The following is a 24463-nucleotide window of genomic DNA, read 5'->3' on the forward strand; positions in this document are numbered from 1 at the left end:
CCTGCATGCTGAAGAAGATATCACTGCATAGTTTAGTTTTGGGATATTATCTTTGCAATCATAAGGGCTAGGAATATTTTTAAAATTATTAGTAAAGGATTATAGTAGCATTCAGTGATCTCCACTGGGACTGGGTAATGCACACAAACAGAAAAGAGACAATTCCTGCTCTGAAAGGATGCTTTTCTGCAGAAGTTGATGGCCTAAGCACTTCACAAGGAAGGCTTCCACTTATTGTTTTTTTAGTTATAATGTAAAGATGCATCTACGCTACAAACACTAGTGAGCAAAGCGATCTCTGTAGAGTTGGTATAGCACTTCAGGTTCATAAAAAATCTTGGTGATGTCATGCCCTGTAAACAGGCATTGTTTCTGAAGAGAGGTTCCTCCAGGCTCAGTGTTAGTTTATATGAACTGGACGCCAATGAGATGGAGCTGGGTAAAAGGGGATTCTTGACTAACTTCAGAAAAGTGAACCATAAGTAAGAAGATTTTAAGATTATATTTTATTACATTTATGTTTACATATTAGGAAATTTTATATTCTAAATTTTGCTTAGTTTTTTTTCATTTACAATTTACAAAAGACTTTTTTTTTTTTTTAAATATTGGAACCATTTCTTAATTGTAATGAAACAATTATGAAAGTGTATATTTTGTTTGGATAACTCCGTTTTAGGGTTCAGAAGATTAAGGGCTGATGCTACTAGCTAATGCTTTGGTAGGGTTGTGGCTTTAGCCATGTGCATGCACACACATACACATGCTGTTTTGTCGTCTTGTTTTAATATCTTTAATTTTTGTTTTTGCCATCGCTAAGTTGCTTAAATGTTAGGGTTGCCCTACTTTCCTCCTCCAACAAAACAGTGACCTCATCATTACTATTGCATAGAGTACCACTGTTGTAGTGAACACGAGCTGTATTTCTAGTTTTGTAACTGTGTATACATGTTGTATCTTCTTTTGTACATATTGTGTAATAGTATGTAAAGTACTATAGTGTTAACTGAAGGGCAGCTTAACAGAGACTAGAGGATGATGTGTATTGTTTAGTTGATCATTATTGCCTCCTTCCTGCTTGTACTTATACACAGATACTAAATTTTAGAGTTATAGGTTCTGTGACTATAGTAGGGTGAGCAAACTTTTTATTTTGGGCCTCTTTTAACATGTGTAAGAAAATAAGTATTTAGAATATAAAAACTCGATCAATTGGTATATAAATATGAATAAACACATAAAAATGGTGATATATTTCAACATTTTTATTAGATGGATGAGCATGAGACCCAGCAGCTGATCATGCTGAGCCCCCATACAAAATTTCATGCCCCCTGAGGGGGCCCACGCCCCACTTTACTCACCCCTAGTCTATAGTATGAAGTTAATTGTCTGTCAGAAGTCCATAGTCAGCACAACATTTGATTTTTATGTATAAAATAAAGTTAGTAATGACCAATCATTTTAAGTTCTAGCAAAAATATAGAAATGGATATAGGGCTATATCTGTGTTAGTTAATTAGTACTTTTCTTTAAGTGATTTTGGTTAGCCAGACAATAGTTACAGTTTGAAGTTTCTTTATACTTCCAGGACATTTGCTGGATTGATTAAAAATGTTCAGAGGTGTATAAATAAAGTCATATAAAAAAGGTTGCAAATTTATACAAATTCCTTTCTTCATTTGAAAGTTATCGTGTTTGTTTTAATTTAGTACAGAGATGATGGGAAATTCTGATTTGGCCCCAGAAGTAGATGTAAATGCTCTAAATCCTTTAATTTCACAAAATGTGGTGGACCAGCTTCTCAGCAAATACATGTCAACGCTTACTGTAAGTAATAAAATACTTTTGAACTGCTTTAAATAAAAATAAGGCACCTTGTGTTTATATCCGAATTCTTAAAATGCTGATTTATTAGACGAAAACCTTGGGACTTTTTCTTAAACTTTAGTTGGATTTAATGAATTCTGTGAATGTTATTTATATGAAAAATTGGTTCTGAGTAATTAGATGGTTTCATGGCTATATTTCAGTAAAACACAAAGGTGGTGCATATACGGTAGGAACTAACTTGGAAATTAGCCACTACTTTGAAGTAGCCACAGAGAGTCTGCACACATTTTCCCTTACTTTGAAGTTAGGCTTCCTACTTTGAAGTTAACTTTGAAGTCCTTACTCCATTCCTGGGAATGGAGTAGTGCCCTGCTTCAAAGTAGGGTGTCTACAGGTGCTCAACTTCAAAGTCTGTTACTTCAAAGTTGTACTTCCGAAGTTATTTTTGTAGTGTAGACACAGCCAGGATTATTTTTGTTTTACAAAAGTTATTAGCCATGGAAAGAAATGATTGTGGAATTTGTAATTTAACGACTCCTAAACTTATAAAAATTGTTGGACTATATTGCTATCGATATGGCTTCGCAGTTAATGCAAAACAAATTAGATTTCAGAAACAGGTGCAATTAGTCATAATTTTAATCACACCATTAAAGAATAATAGAATGGCACTTTACATTGGTATTCTAAATATTTTGGATATTTTTGTACATTTTTCAAATATATTGATTTTTAATTATAGCATAGAATACAAATTGCAATGCTTACATTGTATTGCTTTTATTACAAATATTTGCACCATAAAAAAGAAGCAAAAGAAATAGTATTTCTCAGTTCACGAGTCCACCCGGTCCTACTTCTTGTTCTGCCAATCACTAAGACGAACAACCTTTTCACTTATGGGAGATGATAATGTCACCTTAAAGTGAGAACAGCCATTTGTGTGGCACTATTGTAGCCATTGTTATAAGGTATTTATGTGCCTGATATGCTAAATATTTGTATATTTCAACTTGTAAGCAACTTATTACACTATTTTGATCTGGAGTACAGTTAGGTAAAAAAACACCAAAATTCTACATTTGTAAGTTGCGCTTTCATGATAAAGAAATTCCATAGTACTTGTATGAGTTGAATAAAAATACTGTTTCTTTTTATAATGCAAATGTTTGTAAAAAATGCAAAGTGAACACTGTATACTGGTAGTCTGTATTGTAATTGAAATCAATGTTTTAAAATATAGAAGAACATTGAAAATATAACAAATTGGCATTCGACTGACTGAGATTAAAATCGCAATCATGACTAGTTTTTAATCTGTTGATTAAAAATAAATCACAATTAATCTTTTGACAGTCCTGTTTAGATACACGTACAGATTAAAATTTTGATATGCAAACTGTGTCAAAACTTGGTATAGTCTTTTCAGCCATGCACCCACCCGGGCTTGGTGGTGGTGGTGGTTGTTTTTTTTTTTTTTTTTGCAAACATGCTGATCTTCTTGAATGTCTGTCAGCTTGATTCTTGTATTAAATATAGTTTTAGCCATATTGGTCCCAGGATATTAAGGAGACAAGGTAAGTGAGAAAGTTGGTCCAGTAAAAGATATACCTTACCCACCTTGCCTGTCACCATGACTCTTGAGCATACATGAGAGAAAAGAAGGCTTTTAATGAGTGAATGGTTTCCATAATGCCACAGAACTATACAAGGACAACTATTTGTGCTTATCTACTTTCCAAATCTCAGAGGGGTTTTTTGAGCTTGGTGCAAAGCTAGGAAATTTTTTGTCGTCTTTCAGCATGGGCATGTCAACTGCCAAAAATATCTGTCTGGGCTCCAAGTGGCTGCCACTTGAAAAATATTTAGGTGTAGAACAAATTAAAAATAATTAATGCAAAATTAAAAATGGACCAGTTTTTCATGTTTGATGTAAACTTGAGTTTTTATTGAAGTTGTGTATTAAATAGTAATTGAATGGTTTTCGTTACAAAATTACACATCTTCAATAAATGAAAATATTCTGTGGCGATTTGGAACAAGATTTTGACAAAAGTCAGTTTTAAAAGTTTCAGATTTTTATGAAAACCTTCCACAATGTTGCAAAAAGATTAACTTTGGGGGAAAAAAGGCTATTTTTTTTTTGTCAGAATAAGTATTTGGGTGAAATTTTGGTCACCCATATTTGGATAATAGTTATGTTATCCAACTACATTCAGTGTTTGAGTGCATTGAGCCAGCCAGCTCCCATACATAAGAAATAGCTCAGAGCTTTATGACTTCCTATCTGCTGCTAAGACTTACGACTCCTGACCTGTTGAAACTTAATTAGTGGGTTACAATTAATTGTAATTGTTCAATTACATGTATTGTTCATTAATCTTCTTGGTGAGGCTTTGCTTCCCAACTGTTTATGTTTAGTATGAAGTGGCTGCAGAGCATGCTAATACATTTTTGATTTAGGCTATTGTTACACTAGCAAATTTTGACAACAAAACTCATGGAACATCCACACGCAAGATGCTTTTTGTCAACAGTTTGTGGACAAAACTCAGCACTTTCACTGGCAGCATTCTGCCTCAAAGCCATGAGACATAATGCTGCAGTCAGCAGATTCTGTTGGAAAAAAAAGCGGTGTGGACACTCTGAGGGGCCTTCTCTCAACAGACAGGGCATCCGGAACAATGAGCAGCCTTATCTGCTGTGATTCCAGGTACCGGTTTTGTCAAGAGAGCAGCTGGGCAGTTTAGCTGCTCTGTTGACAGAATGGAGCACTTTCCCGATTTGGCTTTTGTGTATGGCTGCACTCTGTCAACAGAAATTTTGTCGGGAAATCTCTTCTGACAGTGACATCTGTCGACAGTGTGATATGATGTAACCAGAGCCTTAGTATTTTACGTTGATAGGAATGTCCAATTGTAAGGGGTTGATTTTCTTGACCTCCACCCCCAAATGCATTGAAATAATTTAGGACAGAACTGAACAATTTAGAACAAAAAGTAAAAAAAGATCATTTTCCTTTTGAAAAATATAGACAATATTTAGACATTGTAAATATGGAAATTAGCATTTAGCAAGGACTAATGCTGGCTTCTGTTCCAGAAATGCCCATGGGATATTTAATGGTCCCAGGAGAGCAGAACCTTAGTTTTATATCTCATCTGATTTCCAGCTGTCCTCAACAATCGTTCTTTGGAAATCATTCAGTACTTACTCAAATGGAAGAGTGATATTGATTTTCTGCAGCATTTGAATTTTCTTTAGAATGTAGCAAATGCTATTTTGGGTCAAGACAGTGATATCTAGTTCAGTAACTTGTTTCTGATGGTAGCTAGTGCCAGATGCTTCTGAGGAATATGCAGGTAGTCTTAGGCAATTGTGGATTAGTTTGTCCCTGCATTGTTGCCTCCTAATATTTTAGCTAAATATGGGCTTAAGAGCTGAAGCATGAGGTTTAGTCTTTCTTGCAAAATTAGTCTTTCTTCCAAAACTTGTAAATATTAGCTATAATATCAAATTATATAAAAATGTAGACATTTCCCATCCAAACTTTGGCCAAATGTGATACAGTTTGGGTTTGACCTTATTCTGCATATTTGGTGTGAATCTCAATTTTGTATATGGCACCTCAGTACTGCAGTGATGGCTGTAACAGTAGCCTGAGTGAGTGACAGCTGATTTTCTTTATTGGTTATTATGCAAATGGATATTAAGCTGAAGGCTGTAGTGGAGTTTTTCCTATTCTGATTCCAAATAATTTTGTCTTTCCTTTTTCCTGTTTCTTTTAATCTAATTTTATTTATTGCAGTCCAACATCATTGGTTGGCTACGAAAAGCACTGGAGACAGATAAAAAAGACTGGATAAAAGAAACTGAGCCAGAAGCTGATCAAGATGGGTACTATCAGACTACACTCCCAGCTATTGTTTTTCAAGTAAGAATTAATTAAAAAAATAGGAAAATAATAGAAAAATGGGACAGGAAGATAAAGAAAACCAGGAGACTCTTGAAATGCAGATTCTTTGTCAATACATATGGATTTGGTTCTATTTTCTCATTAAGGGACACTTACTTAGAGGAGTTGCAGCCTCTTGAGCTGGAAAAAATCTATATTATTTATAGCACTTTCACAGTTCTCTCATAAGGATTTAAGACTGTACAGAAACATCAGTGAATAATTCATGATTTTCTTCATTTTTCTTGCTGTATTTTGCATGTCATCTACCCCCTTTTCTGTACAGCATCATTATAGGATGGGAAAGAATGTTTAAGAACTGGCCAAAGCTTCGTATCTTGCCTCTAGACAAATACTGACTAGGAACATCCATCTTTCCTACTTTTGCCTTGAATTTTTGTTAAATTGGAATCTATGAAACATCTAAGGAGTGTTATATAAGGGTAGGAATGAAATGGAATGGTGGAGAGAGTGTGCCAAAGTTCACACAGAAATATGCTTTCACTCTGCAGGATTAAAAGGGATAAATGAGCTTGTGGCTTTTCTGTATTTGTATTTATGTATGTGCATTGAAGATCAGGATGTGGGTGGAGGGGCGCTCACTCTTTTCTCCCCTTAACCCCTCCAAAAAAGATGCAATTTTTTGTTCTTACTGCTTGCTTTTTAAAAAAAAAAAAAAATTAGAAAATCAAATGTTATCAATTGTAGTGTAGTACAACTGACTGGCAGATTAGTAGGTTCAAGGAATAGTGTTGTCAAGGAAATAAAACCTGAATGAAAAGTGGAAAAAAATGGGAAATTATTTTCATTTGGACAGTTTAAAACCGAAGGAGAAGGGGAGGGAGGAGTTGTTGGCATTTTTGTGCTAACGTGTTTAACTAAAAGTCTGTTTATGTTAGAGAAATTTGCTCTGAAATAACTATTCTAATATTGACTTATATTTAAATTCTTTTTTGTCGCAGGTGGGGGAATGGTCCAGTGTGGCTGGAGCAACCTCCATCTGTAGGGGCCCAGCTTGGGAATGCATGGGTAGGGGGCACTCTGGCCCGGATGGAGCAACCACTATCTGCAGTTGCCTCAGGTGGGGCAGGGGTGCTCCAGCTGGGCCAGAGCTGTAGGTGTGCTACAGGCGGGAACACTGCAGCAGGGCAAAAGCAGCCCTGGTCCAGGTCTGCCATGGGTGGGGTACTCCAGCCCACCCAGTGCAGCTCCCAGGGCCACTGCAGATGGTGGTACTCCATCCTGACAGGAGCACTAAGGCCCACGGCAGGTGTTGGGGCTGCTCTAGCCTGTACCAGTTAACTTTTAACAGCCCTGCTTGACAACACTGATAGAAATACTACAGGGCTTACATAAAGACATTAGTCTACAGTGAAGAGCCCATCCTCATTGGTCTGGAAGTGAAGGTGATCCAGAATGGTGCTTCCTTCCATGAAAAATATCTGACTGCCTCTCAGTACCATTTTAAAAAAATCAGACATGTGGATGTCTGTCAAGAAATTCTGTATTAAATTCATAGTAATTGCTGTTCTGTGGATTAGTCAGGCGGTATTATGTAAGTTTAATTGAAAAAATGCTGGGGATCTCACACCAGTTTACATCTCCAAATAGCATTTTGTGGGGAATCCTGCCATGTTTGTGTCACTATTCCAGCTATTAGTCTGCCATAAAAACTATGGTATTTCTTGTTCTAGATGTTTGAGCAAAATCTTCAGGTGGCTGCTCAGATAAGTGAAGATTTGAAAGCAAAGGTACTGGCTCTCTGTCTTCAGCAGATGAATTCGTTCTTGACAAGGTAAAATAAAAAGTGCTCTGGAGTCTCTTAATCCTCCCTTTGCTTCCTTGTGCCTGCTTCCCCACTGTCTCATGCCCATCCTGTCCCAGATGTGCTACCTGGTCCTTTTTCCCAGGACATGGAACCTTGCTGCCCCTTTTTCCCTTCTCCACTCCTCCATTGGAAATTTTGTTCTGTTGGTGAGTGGCAGCTCCAATCGTATTGGTGGTCAAGTTATTAATATCCGCTGGTTCCAAACAGAGGCGGGTAGGCCAGCACATCCTTCTGGTACTTGGCTGATTTTTCGGCCTTGCAGTGGAAATCCGAGAGACCTATGGGATCATCTGGAAACAAAGAGGAGATCCAACACTGTGTGACCAGCTAGCTTTCCAGGAAGCACCAGTAAATGTTCTTCATTCTGTCAGTGGGCATTTTGCTTAGAGTTGTGTGGCTTTTCATCTGTTGAATACCATTCTTTGGTTTTTCTGCAGGTACAAAGAAGAAGCCCAGTTATATAAAGAAGAGCACCTAAGAAATCGTCAGCACCCTCAGTGCTATGTTCAGTATATGATTGCAGTAATCAACAACTGTCAGACCTTTAAGTAGGTTTGCACATTTATACAGTATTTTTAAAAATAGTATATTTTATTCATCTTAATTTATAATGCATATTAAAAAAACACACAAAATTGAGGGTCATTCTTGGAGAATGTCCCTCTAGCTGCTCCTTCTTTCTTATACAAAGGGAGCTTCAGCCTAAGTATCTCAGCTGCCTTCAGAGAGGGAAAATTGGGTGCTAATCCGGTTAAGGTGAACTGAAATGGGTCACTGAGCAAAAGTAGCTCAGGCTAATCGAGCTGTCCACCACTCAAAATAAAATCACCAACTAACTTAGATCTTTTGAAAGAAAAAAAAACTTCTGTTTTGCTTCTCTGAGCCATGGCATGAGAATTTAAGAAATGTTTTTCAATTAGCTGTATCCCATGGCTTCTGCCACTGGCTTGACCTGTCATAACTGAATCTGTTAGCCACTATTACCAGTGTGGGTAAAGCTGCAGAAAAGGATGTGTAGAGAACATTGTAATGACTAAGGCGAAATGATTATGATAAAATCTGACCACATGCTTGGTATGTTGATCTAGAAGAGGACCGTTTTAATCCCTTGTGATCTTTTGGTAGGACTCTTGATTCACTGCATTTTGAAGATGATCAAATCCTGTCCTTTGTTCTCACAGGATAGGGAACCCCTTCACAAAATACAAAAGATAATGGTCCATAAGAGGGGCCTAATATTCAACTTTATAATGTCCTGTTTTGGCCCAAATATTACATCAAAAGTGTGACCAACTATGTATAAATATCTGTAATAGGCATATAGTCGCCAGTGCCATGAAAATCTGACTTGATTCTAGTAATTCTTCATGGAATTTTTTCCAGCAACTGAGTATTATCAGACTTGCATCTTCCAAAATTGCTGTAGTGAGGAATTTTATTAGAGAACACAAGGATTTTAAAATACGGGAAGAAAGTTACAGTTTAACTCCAGCACAGGACTTGCCCAAAAGGTTAGAGATGAATACTATGTATTCAGTTCAGTTTTTGGGTAGGAAACCTTCAGTTTTTCAGAGTGGATTCAGAAAGCCTTATTGCATTCCTTTCATGTGAATCCCCTTTTTATTCATGCTGTAGTAAATACCAGCCTGGTACAAACTCTTCCCAAATTAGCCCAGCTATGATACGATTACAGTAATATTCATAAGAGGGGCTTTTTTTCCTTAACTAAACGGTGGAGACTCGATGTTTCATCCACCAATCTTGCATTTAACAGCATGAATCAAAGACTGGAATCTCTTCTGACAAGCCGTCTTCTTGAGAACTGATTCTAGGCAAAAATTGTGGAAAAGAGATTGAATGTGTAAACATTGGTGCCAATACAGTGTTTTTCTTTGCCCAGTATCCTACCTGGCTGTTACTTCAGAGGGGCTCAAACGCTCACAGGGGCCATTCCTTTGCACCTTCCCTTCCCGCTCCAGATCTCTGTCTGTAGAAAAATACTCAGACATACACAGCAGCACCTTAAGGTGGCCATTCAAGGGACATAGCCAGGTGCTGGACTAAAGATCTGCAGGGTGGAGTGCAAAGGCAATTCATCCTCCAAAACGAGCACCACCCAGTGTGTCATTCATGCACACACACTCAAAGACAACTGAAAACAGTTTACTAGTACACATGTCAGAGTGGCTGCTGAAAATATCTTGTTTATCACAGGGAATCTATCATCAGTTTGAAAAGGAAATATTTGAAAAATGAAATGGAAGAGGGACTGTCAAGCAGCCATGCAAACATGGATACAATTTTAGACACCATTGCCAAGGAGGGATGCTGCAGCCTGCTAGATGAAGTCTTCATGGATTTAGAGGTAGGATCCTTCTTTTAATCTCAAAAAGCCTTTTTATTATGAAATTTGGGAATAAGGTAGTTAATTAAGTTAATTGGCTGCTTAGGGGGATTTTGTATTGCAAGAGAACAATATGTCAGCATCCTCACCAATGCAGGACATGTGGTGTATGATGTACAAAAAATACAGGTTTGTGTACACTGTCTGGTCAAATCATTTAATGCGCAGTGTATCAATCAGGGACCAAATATCTTGTGATAGATGTAATGTTTGAGTATATTCAGTTGTAGGGAAAGCAAAGACGTTGCATTATTTGGGAAATAACTTAAGATCACGAAGGGAGACTGTATCAAGCACATATTGAAGGGGAGAAATTAAGGTTGTGCCTGAAGTTTTAGGATTTGCTAAGTTTTTGCTTCTGAAATATTCGTCTTTAACATAGTTCTTTTAATATGGCCATTTCCCTTGGAATGTGATGTTTACTTTAAAAAGAAAAACATGGAGGAGAATAAAAAGGAGACAACTCCTCTAGGGCTTTTGTTGTTCAGTTATTTTACAATAAACTGGCAATAGCATTTGTTAATTCCATATTTTGTAAGTGTTTGGTGTCAAGCCATACCCATGCACCAGGAAAGGGTCATAGAAAACCTTTTTTTTTTTTTCAAATCCTTCCACTCTAGTGATTGTCCTTAAAATTTCCCAGACATGCCCCTTGCCACAACTTCTTGACTCCCTATGCAAGCTCACACATTATTCATATGAGAGAAAAAATACACTATTTTATTTGGTGTTATCCTTAGTGAGGGAAATGAGGATTTTAAGACTTCAGAGGCAAAAGAAAGTAAGTTTGTAGAAGTGGTGGGGAGAGAATCAGAGTTTTAGGCTACTAGGCTTTTGTGGAGTTTTGGAGGCAGTAGTCAACCAGAGGAGGAATTTATAGTAGCCAATCACAGCACATTCAGGAGAGGTCAGGTAATACTGCAGTATGAGAATGACTAAAAGGCACTTTATAATAGTTCTATCTTGGGCTGATAAACTGTTTGTCCTTTTTCACGCCTGTGTTTATTTAGGACCAGATACAGTTGTTACCTTATGCATAGCAAACACCTTAAACCAGTAAATGAATTAACACAAAGCAAATACTAGTCAATAGTTGTCTGCTTACTGTAGTTTTTTCTCGCTATTATTGTAATAGTATCCTTTTTACTGCCAGATATAATCTGTTTGCAAATGCAGTTACTTATTTCATATAAAGGGCTTATCAATCATCTACGTTAGTTGACTAAACTGACCAGTTGTTGTTGTGAACTTTATTTTAAGATTAGATGGAAGTGAGAAGATAGGTACCATTCAGAAATTTTGTTTTCATTCTTGTTTTTTCAGCCTCATCTCAATGAGCTGATGACAAAGAAGTGGCTGACTGGATGTAATGCTGTGGACACTATCTGTGTCACTGTAGAGGATTACTTCAATGATTTTGCAAGAATTAAAAAACCCTATAAAAAGGTATATCTATCTGTCCACACAGACACACACTAATATAAAGTGTGTGTGTATGTGTCCATAAATATACATACTGACAGATTTTGGTTTTTATCTAATGCTGTACATCTGCCATACATTCTTGGAATTGTATGTTCTGTAAATTCCAGAACCAATATAAAACATTCAGTCTGCTTGAGGCCGTAAACCTCATGCTAAGAGTAGAATTGTTAGAGGCATAATACCCCAACCCAGCTCCTGTTTTTAGTATGCGCCAATGGATCTCTGAACCAATGTTGAACTGTAGCTCAAAGCTACATTTTGTCTTTAATATTGTGCTTGGGCATTTCCTGTCAATCAATTTAATTTTAATTCATTTTTGTGCAGTTAAAATAATTTTTACAAGATTTCCTGCCCACTTTGTAAATTATCAACATAAAATGGCTGAAAGCTGGCTGGGTCAGAGTTTAGGAAAAATACTGGATATAAAATCTGATGCATTCTCTAGTCATTTGGAATGATTGGAATAAGGACTGCCTCCCAAATTACACGTAGCCTGGAGATACGGAGTTTATCCATGTGCGGGAACCTTTGGCAAATATTCAGGAGAGAACAAGTAGAATCTGTATCTAACACCTCTTAAGTCTTTCACAGTCATCATTTATCTACACAATTCTGTGAGAGTTTTCAGACTCAAGAGGCCAGAAGAGCCTGGTCAGGCAGCCCTTCTGATACTGGATTTTTAGCCATACTGAAGACAATTTCATCTATACCCTTAATGTTTACAGGTTTGGCAATCTAACACTTAAACATAGTGCTACTTCTTAAGTTAAAAAAAAAATCAGAAGAAAAAGACAAATCTATTCCCAGAATTAGTCCTAATCCATAGATAAGTTTACTTTATGAAGATACAGTAAACTTTGTCTTAACCAGCATTCTATCATCCAGAACTCTCAAATAACCGGAATTTTAACCCTTAGTAAATTTTAGTTACATTTCCATCGGTACAGTATAGTGGAAGCAAATACAAATAAATATAGCAAATACAGGATAAGTTTACAGCATACAATACTACTGTTGGTAAATAAAGTACTCTGCATACATTTTGTTTGTTTCTTAATATCTAATATTTTCCTTAGTGTGATGCATTGCTAGGTACACCTCTCTGTTATCCACTCTGGGTGTGTCATATATATATATAAAAAAAAGGGAAATACGCATCTCATAGAACTGGAAGGGGCCTTGGGATGTCATCAAATCCAGTCCCCTGCCCTCTTGGCAGGACCCAGCACCTTCCCTGACAGCTTATCCTCCTGGTTCAAGGGCTGCCAGATACAAAAGAGTTTATTGTACTTCTGTGTCCCTGAAGCAAACACATGCATGGAGATCTCTATTTCAAAGCCTGGCATTGACTTTTCAGTACACAGTCTGTGCTACCATCAGGACTGGCAACAGCCTTTGCCAGGACCTGGGCAATGTCTGGCAGAGTTTGTCTTCAGATCCTGAAGAAGGGGTGGGTCCTCGGGCAAAAGGGGCAGGGCTAGGAGCATCCATCCATCCCTCGGTGCTGCCCACGGCACCCGTGGCAGTTTAAAGGGGCTGGGGCTCTGGCTGCAGCTGCAGTGGCAGCTGAGAGTCCCGGGCCCTTTTAAGTTACCAGGGCTCTGGGCACCTGCTCCCTGCCCTCTCCCTCACCCCCACAGTTGGTGGCCCTGGCCAAAATCTCACTCTAAGGGGTTTAGGCCAACAGCTTTTTGCAACCAGCAGACCCTTACTTTCACCTGCTCCCCGAGCACCACCATCTGCCTTTTCATTGTTGAAAACCCAATTACCTCCTTGTCACCAATAGCCTGGCAGATACTGAGTTCATCCATCTGTGGGAACCACTAGTAAATGTTTACAAGAGAACAAGCGGGGTCTATATCAAGTTCTTCTTAAGTCTTTCATGATTGTCATTATATCTACATTACTGCCTGGGAGTTTCTGAGCTCCTAAGCAGGCTAGATCCATCATCAAAACCAATCTTGTTTCTACTGTCTCAACCTTACCAGTATCTGGCCCTTCCTACAGCACAGGGAGGCTGATTCTTATCTTTACTACTCTGGGGCAAATCTAGAAGAACTCGATGCAACTTAATTAACATTGCCTTATATTTACATCTGTGTATCTAAAACCAGATTTTGACCCAAACAGTCTGCAGCAGCTGTTCATAATGTCCCCCACCAGCAAAAGCAGCCTTTATGAAATTTACAAGAACCTTTCACTGCTGCTACAAGCACTTCCTCTTGGCCAGTTGTGAGTGTGGAAGTTCATGTTAAAAAGCTGATCATAACTCTGTCCAGAAGCAACCAGTAATTTGTTAATTTAACTGGTACAATTCTAATATTTTTTCCTCAGAAAATGACTATTGAGGCCCATCGAAGAGTGGTTGTGGAGTACATCAGGGCTATTATGTTAAAACGTATATCTTTCAAGAATGCAGAAGAGAGAAAAGAAGGTGCAGAAAGAATGATCAAAGAAGCAGACCAATTCAGATTTCTGTTTAAAAAGTTAGCAGCTGTAAGTATTTTACCCTCCAATTAATCTGATATTAAAGGAACAGAAATTTAAATTTTATTTTTTATTCAAGACGTACAAAGGCATTAACTCTGGGGTGAAACATGATGTGCACTGTGCTCAAATGTGATAACTGGTCTGAAGAGATTTTTTTTTCAAGTTTTCTTTTGCATTATTGTACCTTTTGTGGAATTCTGAGCATGAATTGAGGCTGTAATGTTTGACTCTTCAAATAAATGCAGCTGTGCAGAAGTTTAACATTTTAGATGATTGAGGCCAGAACCGCTGATCAGGGAGTGAAAGGGGCAGCAGCTCCAAGGCCTGGCAATTCAGAAAGGCCCATGGTTCCCAGCTGTCACTGCTGGGCCCTTTGAACAACTGGTGGAATGCTGGGTGGCTGTTTTGTGGAGGGTGTGGGCGGCAGCGGAGGCATCGTATACTCGAGGTGGTGCTGAGGACTGGCTGTCCCAGCCCTGCCCCATCCACCCTTAGCCCTGCTCCTTCCAGGAGTGTGGAGCCAGTTCCCCTCTCTCCCACCTTGTCCCAGCAAGTCTTTTGGCCCAGCTGCAGTCTTACTTTTTGTTGGACCAACTTCACACTTTCAAATTTACATAGAGCTCTTCTTCAGATCTGGGAAGGGTGCTCAAAGTTCACAGCTAAATACAAGGTGGGGCAGACAAGGAGTTCACATATGATGCAAGTTGAAGGTGAAGTGGGCAGTTAATAAACTGTGTGGTCAGAGGGCAAAGAAGGGTTAGCAGGTTACAGATTACTGTAAGAATCTGTAAATCTGTTGTCCATATCAAGTCCCTGATTTTTGATATCTAGCAGTTATGAATTTGAGATCCCCAAACTCATCTTTTGGAGGTGTTGTGTAGGTTACAGTTGAGGACAAAGACTTAGAGGTCAGATATGGAGTGATTTAATGGTTTCTTGCAATATTTTAACTACTTATCCAGTCCACATTGCATTCAGCTGTGACACGCTGAGGCCAGGTCTACATTACAGACCTCTTATCAATGTAACTGCCTTTTCTATAGTGTGAAAAATCCACACCCTGGGTGATGTAGTTATACTAATCTAACCATCTGTGGAAAATATCACTATGCTGATGGGAGAGCTCTTAGAGGAGATGAATTAATTATCCCGACAAGAAAAGATCTCCCATTGGCATAGTAGTGTCTTCACTAAAGACAGTGACGGTGCATCTGTGCCATTGTAGCACTGTACATAAATTCAAGCCCTGAGCACCTTTCCTAGATCTTAAGAAAAGCTCCATGGAGAGCAAAAGCACATCTTTCACCAGCAGAAGTTGGTCCAGTAAAAGACCCACCTTATCTCTCTAATATTCTGCAACCAATACAACTTCAACATCACACGCAGAAGCTTAGCAGACTTTCATGTCTGTTAGCTGCCAGTCCTGCAAGGTGTATGCAAGTGGTAAAAGACGTAGGACATTTAAAAATAATACTCTAGGATTCGATCTTGCATCAACAAAAAGGTGAACTAGATGATCTCTAATAGGCTCTTTTCATCTTTAACTTCTGCATAACTTCTTCTAATGGTCATACTGGGTCAGACCTCAGGTCCATGTAGCACGGTATTCTGTCTCTGACAGCGGCCAGTACAAGGTGCCTGGGAGGGAATGTACAGAATAGGAGATCAAGTGATCCGTTCCCAGCTTCTGGGAAATGTACTGGGGCTGGCAGGCAGAGATGCCTCTTCCTAGGCCGCAGACCTGAATCCTTGTGCGGGGCTTAAAAGGCAGGTGAGAGGAAATTTAGGGTACTACACAAAAATGAGGACATTAAACAGACATTTAAAAGGCACAGTGCCAAAACTGAAGTGCCTGTAAGCTTTATAGAAACATTTGAAAGACACCATGATAGAGATTCAACTTAAATGTATATCCCAAGTTATAAAACATAATAAGAGAACCAAAAAAGTGCCATTGGGGCTAAACAACAAAGTAAAAGAAGCAGTTGGAGGCAAAAGGTCATCCTTTAAACAGTAAAAGCTTAAACCCTAGTGAGGGGAAAAAAAGAAAAGAGCATGAACTATGGCAAATGAAATATAAACATATAATTGGGAAGACCAAAAAAGAACTTGAAGAACAGCTAACAAAAGATTCAGAGTAATAGCAAAACTTGTTTTTAAGTACATCAGAAGCATGAACATTGGTAAACCATCTGTATGATCAAGATACTGAAGGAGCATTCAGGGACAATAAGGCCATTGTAGCGAAACTAAATTAATTCTTTGCAACAGTCTGCACAGCTGAGAATGTGAGGGAGATTTTCAAATGTGAGAAACAGTACCAGACTGAGAGATCCTGAAAGGTGGTTTTGGAACATATTGATAAACTAAACAGCAATAAGGCACCCGGACCAGATGGTATTCATCGAAGAGTTGTAAAGGAACTCAAGTGTGAAGTTGCAGAACTCCTAACTGTAACCTACCATTTTAATCAGCTTCTGTACGAAGTGCCTGGAGAAGCAGTTTTCTGTCTTTAATCTAGCTTTTTTCATTTGCTGTGTATCATCTAATAATAAATAAGCTAACCTAGTATGTTGTCTTTGTTTTGTTAATAAAATCACATTTTTAAGACTACGATCTGATTCTTGTGTTGGGCACTGGTTGGCATCCATTGCACCAACTAAAAAATCACAAGTGCCTAGTGACAATGTTGTGGCATGGCATATGTAGCCCGCCATCAAATAAGGCTACTGCCCCCTCAGTCTACATGAGCAGAGGGTCTGGGTTCCTGGATTATTTTGGATAATCCAAATGTCGTATGTACCACGATTTGGTCACCGACATGACTTGAAGGATGCAAACATCACTCTCTATAAAAACAAAGGCAACAAGGATGACTGCAACAGCTACAGAGGCATCTTGTTCCTGAGCATCACAGGAAAAACATTTGCCCATGTCATTCTCAAACGCCTTCAAAAACTCACAGATCAAGTCTATTCAGAAACACTGTGTGGCTTCAGGGCTGGCAGGTCAACAATGGACATGATTTTTTCTCTTTGACAACTTCAGGAAAAATGCAGAGAACAAGGAAATCCATTATTCATAGCATCTGTGGACGTAAAAAAGGTGTTTGACACAATTAGTAGATCAGGACTGTACAGAGTATTAACCAAGACTGGCTGCCTGCCAGCCCTACTCAAGCTCATAACATCCTTTCACAAAAATATGAAAACAACATTGCAATATGATGGACCTACATCAGAACTGTTTGCAATGAACAGTGGAGTCAAACCAGGGTGGGTTCTTGTCCCTACCCTCTTTGGCATATTTTTCTCAGTTTTACTAAACAGTGCATTTCAAAACTCACACAGCCATGTATTTCTCCACAAAGGATTTAGATGGCTCTTTCTATAACCTGGCAAAACTCAAGACCAAAACTAAGGTTGAGAAAGTCCTCATTAGGGAACACCTCTTCACAGATGATGCAGCTTTCGTTGCTCATAATGAAGACACACTACAGTCACTGATGGATTCTCTGTCCAGAACCTGCAAATTGTTTTCCCTCGATGTAAGTGTGAAGAAAACTGTTGTATTCACTCAAGGTATACCTCAGCAACCCAATGTAATTCTGGATAACAGCCCATTAGATGTGGTTCAACAATTCTGTTACCTTGGATCTATTGTCAGCACAAACCTATCCATGGATGAAGAACTGAACATCAGAATCGGGAAGGCAACTACTATTAGTGTCAGACTTATCAGACAAGTATGGAACAATCCTAAGATGACCGTGAAAACAAAGATACTAATCTACCAGGCATGCGTATGGAGTGTTCTGCTATATGGTTCTGAGGCCTGGATACGTACTCAAACCAGGAGAAAATAATTGAACAGCTGCCATCTTCACTGCCTCTGCAGAATTATGAATATCAACTGGCAAGATAAAGTTTCAAATGCAGATGTCCTGTCAAGATCTGGCATACCCAGCCTGATAGCAGTCCTCAAAAGCAGAAGACTACGATGGCGTGGTCATGTGAGAAGAATGGTTGGTGAACATCATCCCAAAGAAATTCTCTTCAGTGAATTGCCATGTGGGTTGAGAATAAGAGGAAGACCAAAGTTAAAATTCAAGGATACGTGCAAAAACACCTTGGAAAATTCAACATCTATCCAAAATCCTGGGAATCTACATCATCAGATTGATATACCTCGTGACGATTGCTGCATCAGGGCACATCATCCTTCAATAGTACATGTGCAAGTCACGCAAATGAACTTCATCTGAGAAGGAAAAACTCTCAAACTCAAGAATTTGGAAATAGACTGACATGCAGTTATTGCAATCGACTGTGCGAATCCAGTATTGGACGGGTAAGCCATGAGAGAAGCTGCAGACTCAAACGCTGCCCATAGATCCTCACTGCTGCTGCTAACCACCATCTCTTGAGATGAAAAGGGGCCATATATGATTCTTGTGTTCTGGAAGTTGGGAGATGTCCTGTACATATGCCTAAGACTGAAAGGTCAGCTATTAAGACATTGCAATTGTTTTCAAGCCCTCTCCTGAGAGAGGTTCAGAGCTTGGGGGTACCCCACAGGAAGACAATCCAAAGTGTGTCTTCCTGGCCTCTCAAAGGGGTTTTTGCATTTGGGTAGAGGCAGTGTATCTCCCAAGGTCATGGAATCTGTGACCTTGGACAGATTTTTAAGTAGAACCCATTATTGGTAGGGTATTTTTAAAGTCTCTGGCGGGCCCCTATTTTCTGCACTCGAAGTGCCAGAGTGGGGAACAACCTTGACAGGGGATATGATAGAGAGCTATAAAATCATGGTATGGAGAAAGCAAGTAAGGAAGTGTTTTTTACAACATCACATAGGACCTGAACTAGGGGTTACCCAAAGGAAATTAATAGTCAGCAGGTTTGAAACAAACAAAAGAAAGTATTTTTTCCACACAGAATGCAGTCAATCTTTGGAACTCCTTGTCAGAAGATATTGTGAAGCCCAAGACTGTAACAGGATTCAACAAAAAACTAGATACGTTCATGGAGGATAGGTCCATCAATGGCTGTTAACCAAGATGGGCAGAGATGGCATCCCAAGCCCCCGTTTGCCAGAAGCTGGGAATGGATAACAAGTTGGATCACTAAATTATTACCTAGACCTTTGTTCTGAGCCAGTATGGTTGTTCTTATGGGTTTTTTTTATTCAATTCATAGGGATCTGGAGAGGACACTGAAGGTCTTTGTGACATCATTGTAGCCATTGCAGAAGTTATCAAGCTGACTGATCCTTCATTGCTTTATCTGGAAGTCTCAACCTTAGTTAGTAAATACCCAGACATCAGGTAATACCATTCACCCTGTGTTTTAGCTTTTAACAGTATTGGTTCTTTCAAGATTAATTCTAGATTAGAGAGTAGTCGTGTGGGTATATCCTTTTATTGTGTTTTTTCCTTTTGCATTAATCTTAGCAGAAGATGATTAAACTATACAATAAAAAGCTTGTATTTTATCACACAGGCTAGAGCAGTGCTGGTGGATATATAATCTGACATATAAAAGGAAATATTTTGGGACTATAGAACAAATATATATTACGCAGGAGTCATCTCATGGTTTCAGAGGGGGAGGAGAGAATACTAAGAGATTGAGAAGTTAGCCTTTTTTGAAATTGTGAAAGTTTGGCTAAATTGCAAAAGTACTATGGTATTTTGTGAAAAGCTGCTGGGAGGAGTCTAGAAAATTTGTGATCACACATTTTATCAAGTGCTTAACTGTACAGTTCCTTGTATGACTAACTTTGTACTGACATTGCTGGTTTGCACCTCTGTTTGGCAGAGATGACCACATTGCAGCTTTGCTGACGGTAAGAGGAGATGCCAGCAGGGACATGAAACAGACCATCATTGAAACTCTGGCCCAGGGTTCAAGCCAGTCAAATCCTAACTATGTGCCAGTCTTTAAAGAAATTACAGTTCCTACACTAAGTGTGCCAAAACTTCTTAAGTAGCTGTGACAAGCTTGAGTTCGTGTCGTTTTCGGTATGGGGTCAGTTATTGAAAGGCAAATTTGGCAATACCACTTTAATACAGTGTTCTTGCTTATTGGGCATGAGTTTTTAAAAACGTCTGGTGCTGACAGTTGTAATGAAGATCCTGAAAACAACCAGCTGTAGAAATCAATAGCATGGCTGCTTGAAGAATGAAGCATTCTGATGGCCAGAGTTCTTTGAACTGACTACTGACATGTTACAGCCATAGGCACCATCAGCAATTCTATTTTCTCATAATTACTTAACCTCCTACTTTGTATATTTACTTTGATGTAAAATTGTTTCAGAAAACTCAATTATGAAATTCACAAATGTTTCTCTTAATAAAATAACTGAAATTGCTAGAATATAAGTTGGTCCTAAGGTGAATAAATGAAAGATTTTGATACCTAAGGTACAATAATAATTTTTCATCCATTTGACTTAGTGTATATAAGCACTGCCAAATGCCAATTAAATAAAATGTTATAGCTTGTAACTTGTTATAGCTTGTTAAATTGTTTGCACCTGTATAGACTCACTTTCTGCAAGTTGCACAACTGTGAAGATTTAAGTAGGTTGATTTACATCATTGTTTTATAATATTTTAGTAGCGAATTACCCTTGCTAGCTTCTGTAGGTCAGACTTATTGCACACACCAGGAACTCACTGCATATTCTTCTCCTCTCCGCCACCCCTTACCCCCACCAAAATGCTTTCTGTGTACCACGTGTAATTCTCCTATTCCCTACATTTTAGGAATCCCCTCAACTTCTCAACCCCCCACTTTTTGGTCCCGTCCCCTCTCTGCTCCATAAGTAGGCCTTTATATGCCACTCCATACCCACCCAACACATGCTATGGTCCCCCAATCCTCCCTTCTTACCAGGGATTGTGTTTCCCCTATTTTTCTCCCCCTCATACCACTGTTGCCTATTCTTTCCTTCCCCTCACCTTTCTTTGTCTGGGGGAAGAATCATTCGGTGTCAGTATGTTGAACTTTGTAGGAAGGTTGAACATTGATCAGGACTACCAGTAGGGAGGGCAAAGAGGGCAGTTGCTCGGGGCCCCGGTGATATAAAAGGACCCATTGCTCCTCGCCCTTTAAATCACTGCCAAAGCCCCAGATGGCCTGACCCACATGGCAGTAAGGGCTGTCTTGGAGATGGGAAGCATGACATGGTCCAGGTGGCACTGAAGGCTGGCCGCCCCAGCCACACCCCTTCTGCCTCAGGCCACGCTCCTTCCAGGGGGCCAAGAGGCAAGCCACTCTCGCCTTCCCCACTGTAGCTCAGGTCCCAGTGAAGTCCATAGCCAGCCTCTGGCAGAGATGGTGTACTGTTGTATTGCAAGATGTCAAATGGTGCCCTCCACCAGTTTTCAGATCTTGATAGTTGCATAGGTTCCACAATTAAAATCTTTGTTCTAACTAGGGATGTTGTAATATTAAAAGGGTGTTCTGGGCACAGCTGATAGAACCTCCCCTGGGCAAATGGCTTAAAACCAGGCCACTTACAGCCCAGACTGGAGTCTCCTTCTCAATAAGGCAAACCAAGCCAGCAACAGAAGTACCTCTGCTGCCTGTCTGGCTCGCCAAAAGTTGCACCAGCAAATCCCAGAGATTGTCTAACTGTTCCTGTGTAATCCTCATTACACAGGTAAGAGTTTTTGGAAACCTGTTTCACCACATCCACACAGATTCTTCCAGCCCCCAAAGGGACCAGGCACATTCCCAGGTCAATATGTAATTAGATCTTACCCAAAACAGCATACTGTGGCAGTCCTTTAGAATCTAAAATCTAAAGGTTTGTTAATAAATACTAAGGTGAGAGAAAAAATTGTTAAATTGAGTACATTAATCAAAACTATTGGTGCAGGCTACAGCTGATGGTACAAGCTGCTATCTCGAAGGTCTGTGAAAATAGATGCCCTGAGGGAGGGATAGCTCAGTGGTTTGAGCATTGGCCTGCTAAATCTAGGGTTGTGAGTTAAACCCTTGAGGGGGCCATTTAGGGATCTGAGGCAAATAGATTAAAAAAGGGATCCTGCTTGGTGCTGCTCAGAGGGCTGGGAACCGGACTCATTGACCTCCTGAGGTCCCTTCCAGCTCTGTGAGATATATATGTCTCCATATATTCTCGGGCGGGGAAGGGACAGCACTGGTTACAGCATGAGCCTGCTAAAGCCACAGTTTCAAGTTCAGTCCTTGAATGGGCCAGTTAGGGTACTGGGGCAAATACATTTTTTTTTTTTTTTTAAAATCTGTCAGGGATGGTGATATGTCCTGCTGTGAGTGCAGGGGACTGGACCCAATGACCTCTCAAGATCCCTTCCTGCTCTATGAGATTGGTATATCCCCATATATTCTAAAAAGGGGTGGATCCCCAGTCCAGGCAGGCTTAGTTCATGAGGAGTGAAACACAAAGATGGCCACTGCCTGGGTCATCTATATAGCCTTGCCATTTGGAGGGAAGTTTTCTCTTCCTCAGCAGGTACTCAATGGAGGATCACCTGTTGGAGCATTCTACCACTGGTTGCATGATTAGACAGCATGTCTCAGTCAAATATGGATTCAAAGACAGAGTCTCTGTTCCTTTATTCAACCCATGTCACCTATTGAGAGGTGTTCACATCTTCCATTGTGATCCTTAGCTCTAAATTTTTTCTAATACAGGTATAGAGCCACTATCCATAATTTCACATACACAAATGGCACAGATATACAAGTAGCATAAATGGATACAGTGGATTACCAGCTTTCATTAGAAACCTCACTTGGCACAAGATTTGGTGCAAACGTAATACGGTGGTTACAGAAATTATTTTATATTTACTGTAAAAATCTAGTAACATACATCACAGATGCCTTAAACGTTTGGGATTATTTGGGTGCAATATTCAAAAGAGAATCATTTACTTGCAGAGATTACAGGGCAGCACAAGTTCTGCTAATTAACATAATGTATGCACGATGGTAAAGTTGCTGTTACTGAGTTAAATTTGCCAATTAAAAACCCAGGAACTTTCACCAAGTCTTAATTTTCATTCAGTTATGTTGCTTCTCAAGTTCCCAATGGAACATGTTTACACATGTGTGAATATATTTTCTTTGGGCAGTAGTAGTGATCCTTATACCAATAGCTGGTGGGAGGAAAACAAATGTTGCCCTACTAAGGAAACTGTCTAGCTTGTCCTGTCTGGCTCGTTCTGTGGCTGGCAGTACAGACCTACTTGTCAACTTTGGTTTTGCAGTTGTTGCAAACCCTTTTTTCCTGAGAGTATTTTACATCATTCTTTTCTTGCGCTCTTCTTTGCTCGCCTCTGTGTTGCTTACATATATGTGAAAATACTAACTGACGTTGCCTGCCATGAGCAAGAGACAATATTGGCCACTGATATTTTCCTTCCATCCAGCAATCCCCACCCAGAGCACAGCCTGCCTAAGCATGTATCCAGACACAGTAGTGCAAATATAGGGAGTTTCCAAGCCTGACGATGGTGGAGGAGGAGGGAAAGATGGTGGAGGAGGAGGCAACTGCCTTGGGGCCAGCAAAACAAAAGAGCTGGGAGCTCCCATGACCACTGGAACCCAGGTGCTTTAAATTGCTGTTGGAGCACCCTGCAGCACTGAGGGCTATGGAGGAAGTGTCCTGCAGTCTAGGTGGTACTGAAGGCTGCCTAACCCCAGCACTGACCCTTCCAGGGCATGGAGCAGGACCCCTACCCTTTGCCCAGGGCCTGGCAAGGCTATAGGTAGAGCACTGCACATCCACAGATAAAGGAGCAGATGCCTGCACAGGGCTCTCCCCTTGCCAAGCAAGGGAGGGCGAGGTGCAGAGTAGGCCCCTGCACTGCTGGCAGAGAAAGCATGCAATGAGATGTGTCCTAAAGCTCCCTGTCCAAGTGCTAGCCATGCTTATGCCTTCCAACTCCCAGCCTGGTGAGCACTGACCTGTGAAGCTCTGGCCCCAGGCCCCTGATTCCCTCAACCCATCCCTGCTTTCCTGCTGCTTGCAGGACATTGATGATCTGTATGTCCTCCCTTTCAGATCTGTTGTGCAGAAAAACAAGTAAAATTCGGATTACGGATGGAATGAGGAGTTGAGCTTGGTGGAGATAGGGCCACATTTTTGCATCCATGCCGGGCTCAAGCTGTCAGCCCCTCTGAGTGCTTCGCAAGGATTTTTAAGGCTTTATTGTCAGCATGGGGTGGCTGCTCTAGGGCACCACACCTGAACAGAAAGCAGATGGGTGGCTCTGCTCTCCAGCCCCCAGGACAGAAGCATGGCTTGGGGAGCTTGCACAGGCCCACTCTGGGAGAAGGAAAATGCAGCACTCAGGGTCACTGATCCCCCAGCAGGACTACTTGCTCCAGGACTCAGAGGACTTGCAGGCAGGGGCACTGGGAGCCAATGAACCCACCTGTAAATCCCGTATGAAATGGAAACCCCAGCA

General features: G+C 40.0%; 1 protein-coding gene across 2 annotated transcripts in view; it reads left to right on the plus strand.

The window, feature by feature from the left end:
- The window catches only part of EXOC3 (exocyst complex component 3), a 41031-nt gene extending 18014 nt beyond the window's left edge, over positions 1–23017 (plus strand). For both annotated transcript variants that reach the window (XM_074985988.1, XM_074985986.1), the window contains exons 5-13: positions 1713–1830; positions 5642–5767; positions 7483–7583; positions 8054–8164; positions 9831–9981; positions 11344–11466; positions 13840–14001; positions 19194–19321; positions 19815–23017. In XM_074985988.1, coding sequence (XP_074842089.1) covers positions 1713–1830; positions 5642–5767; positions 7483–7583; positions 8054–8164; positions 9831–9981; positions 11344–11466; positions 13840–14001; positions 19194–19321; positions 19815–19986 — 1192 coding nt within the window. In that variant the 3' untranslated portion in view covers positions 19987–23017. The remainder of the gene's footprint in view (positions 1–1712; positions 1831–5641; positions 5768–7482; positions 7584–8053; positions 8165–9830; positions 9982–11343; positions 11467–13839; positions 14002–19193; positions 19322–19814) is intronic.
- Positions 23018–24463: the final 1446 nt, after the last annotated feature.

This window comes from Carettochelys insculpta, chromosome 2 (assembly GCF_033958435.1).
Source record: "Carettochelys insculpta isolate YL-2023 chromosome 2, ASM3395843v1, whole genome shotgun sequence".
NCBI lineage: Eukaryota > Metazoa > Chordata > Testudines > Carettochelyidae > Carettochelys > Carettochelys insculpta.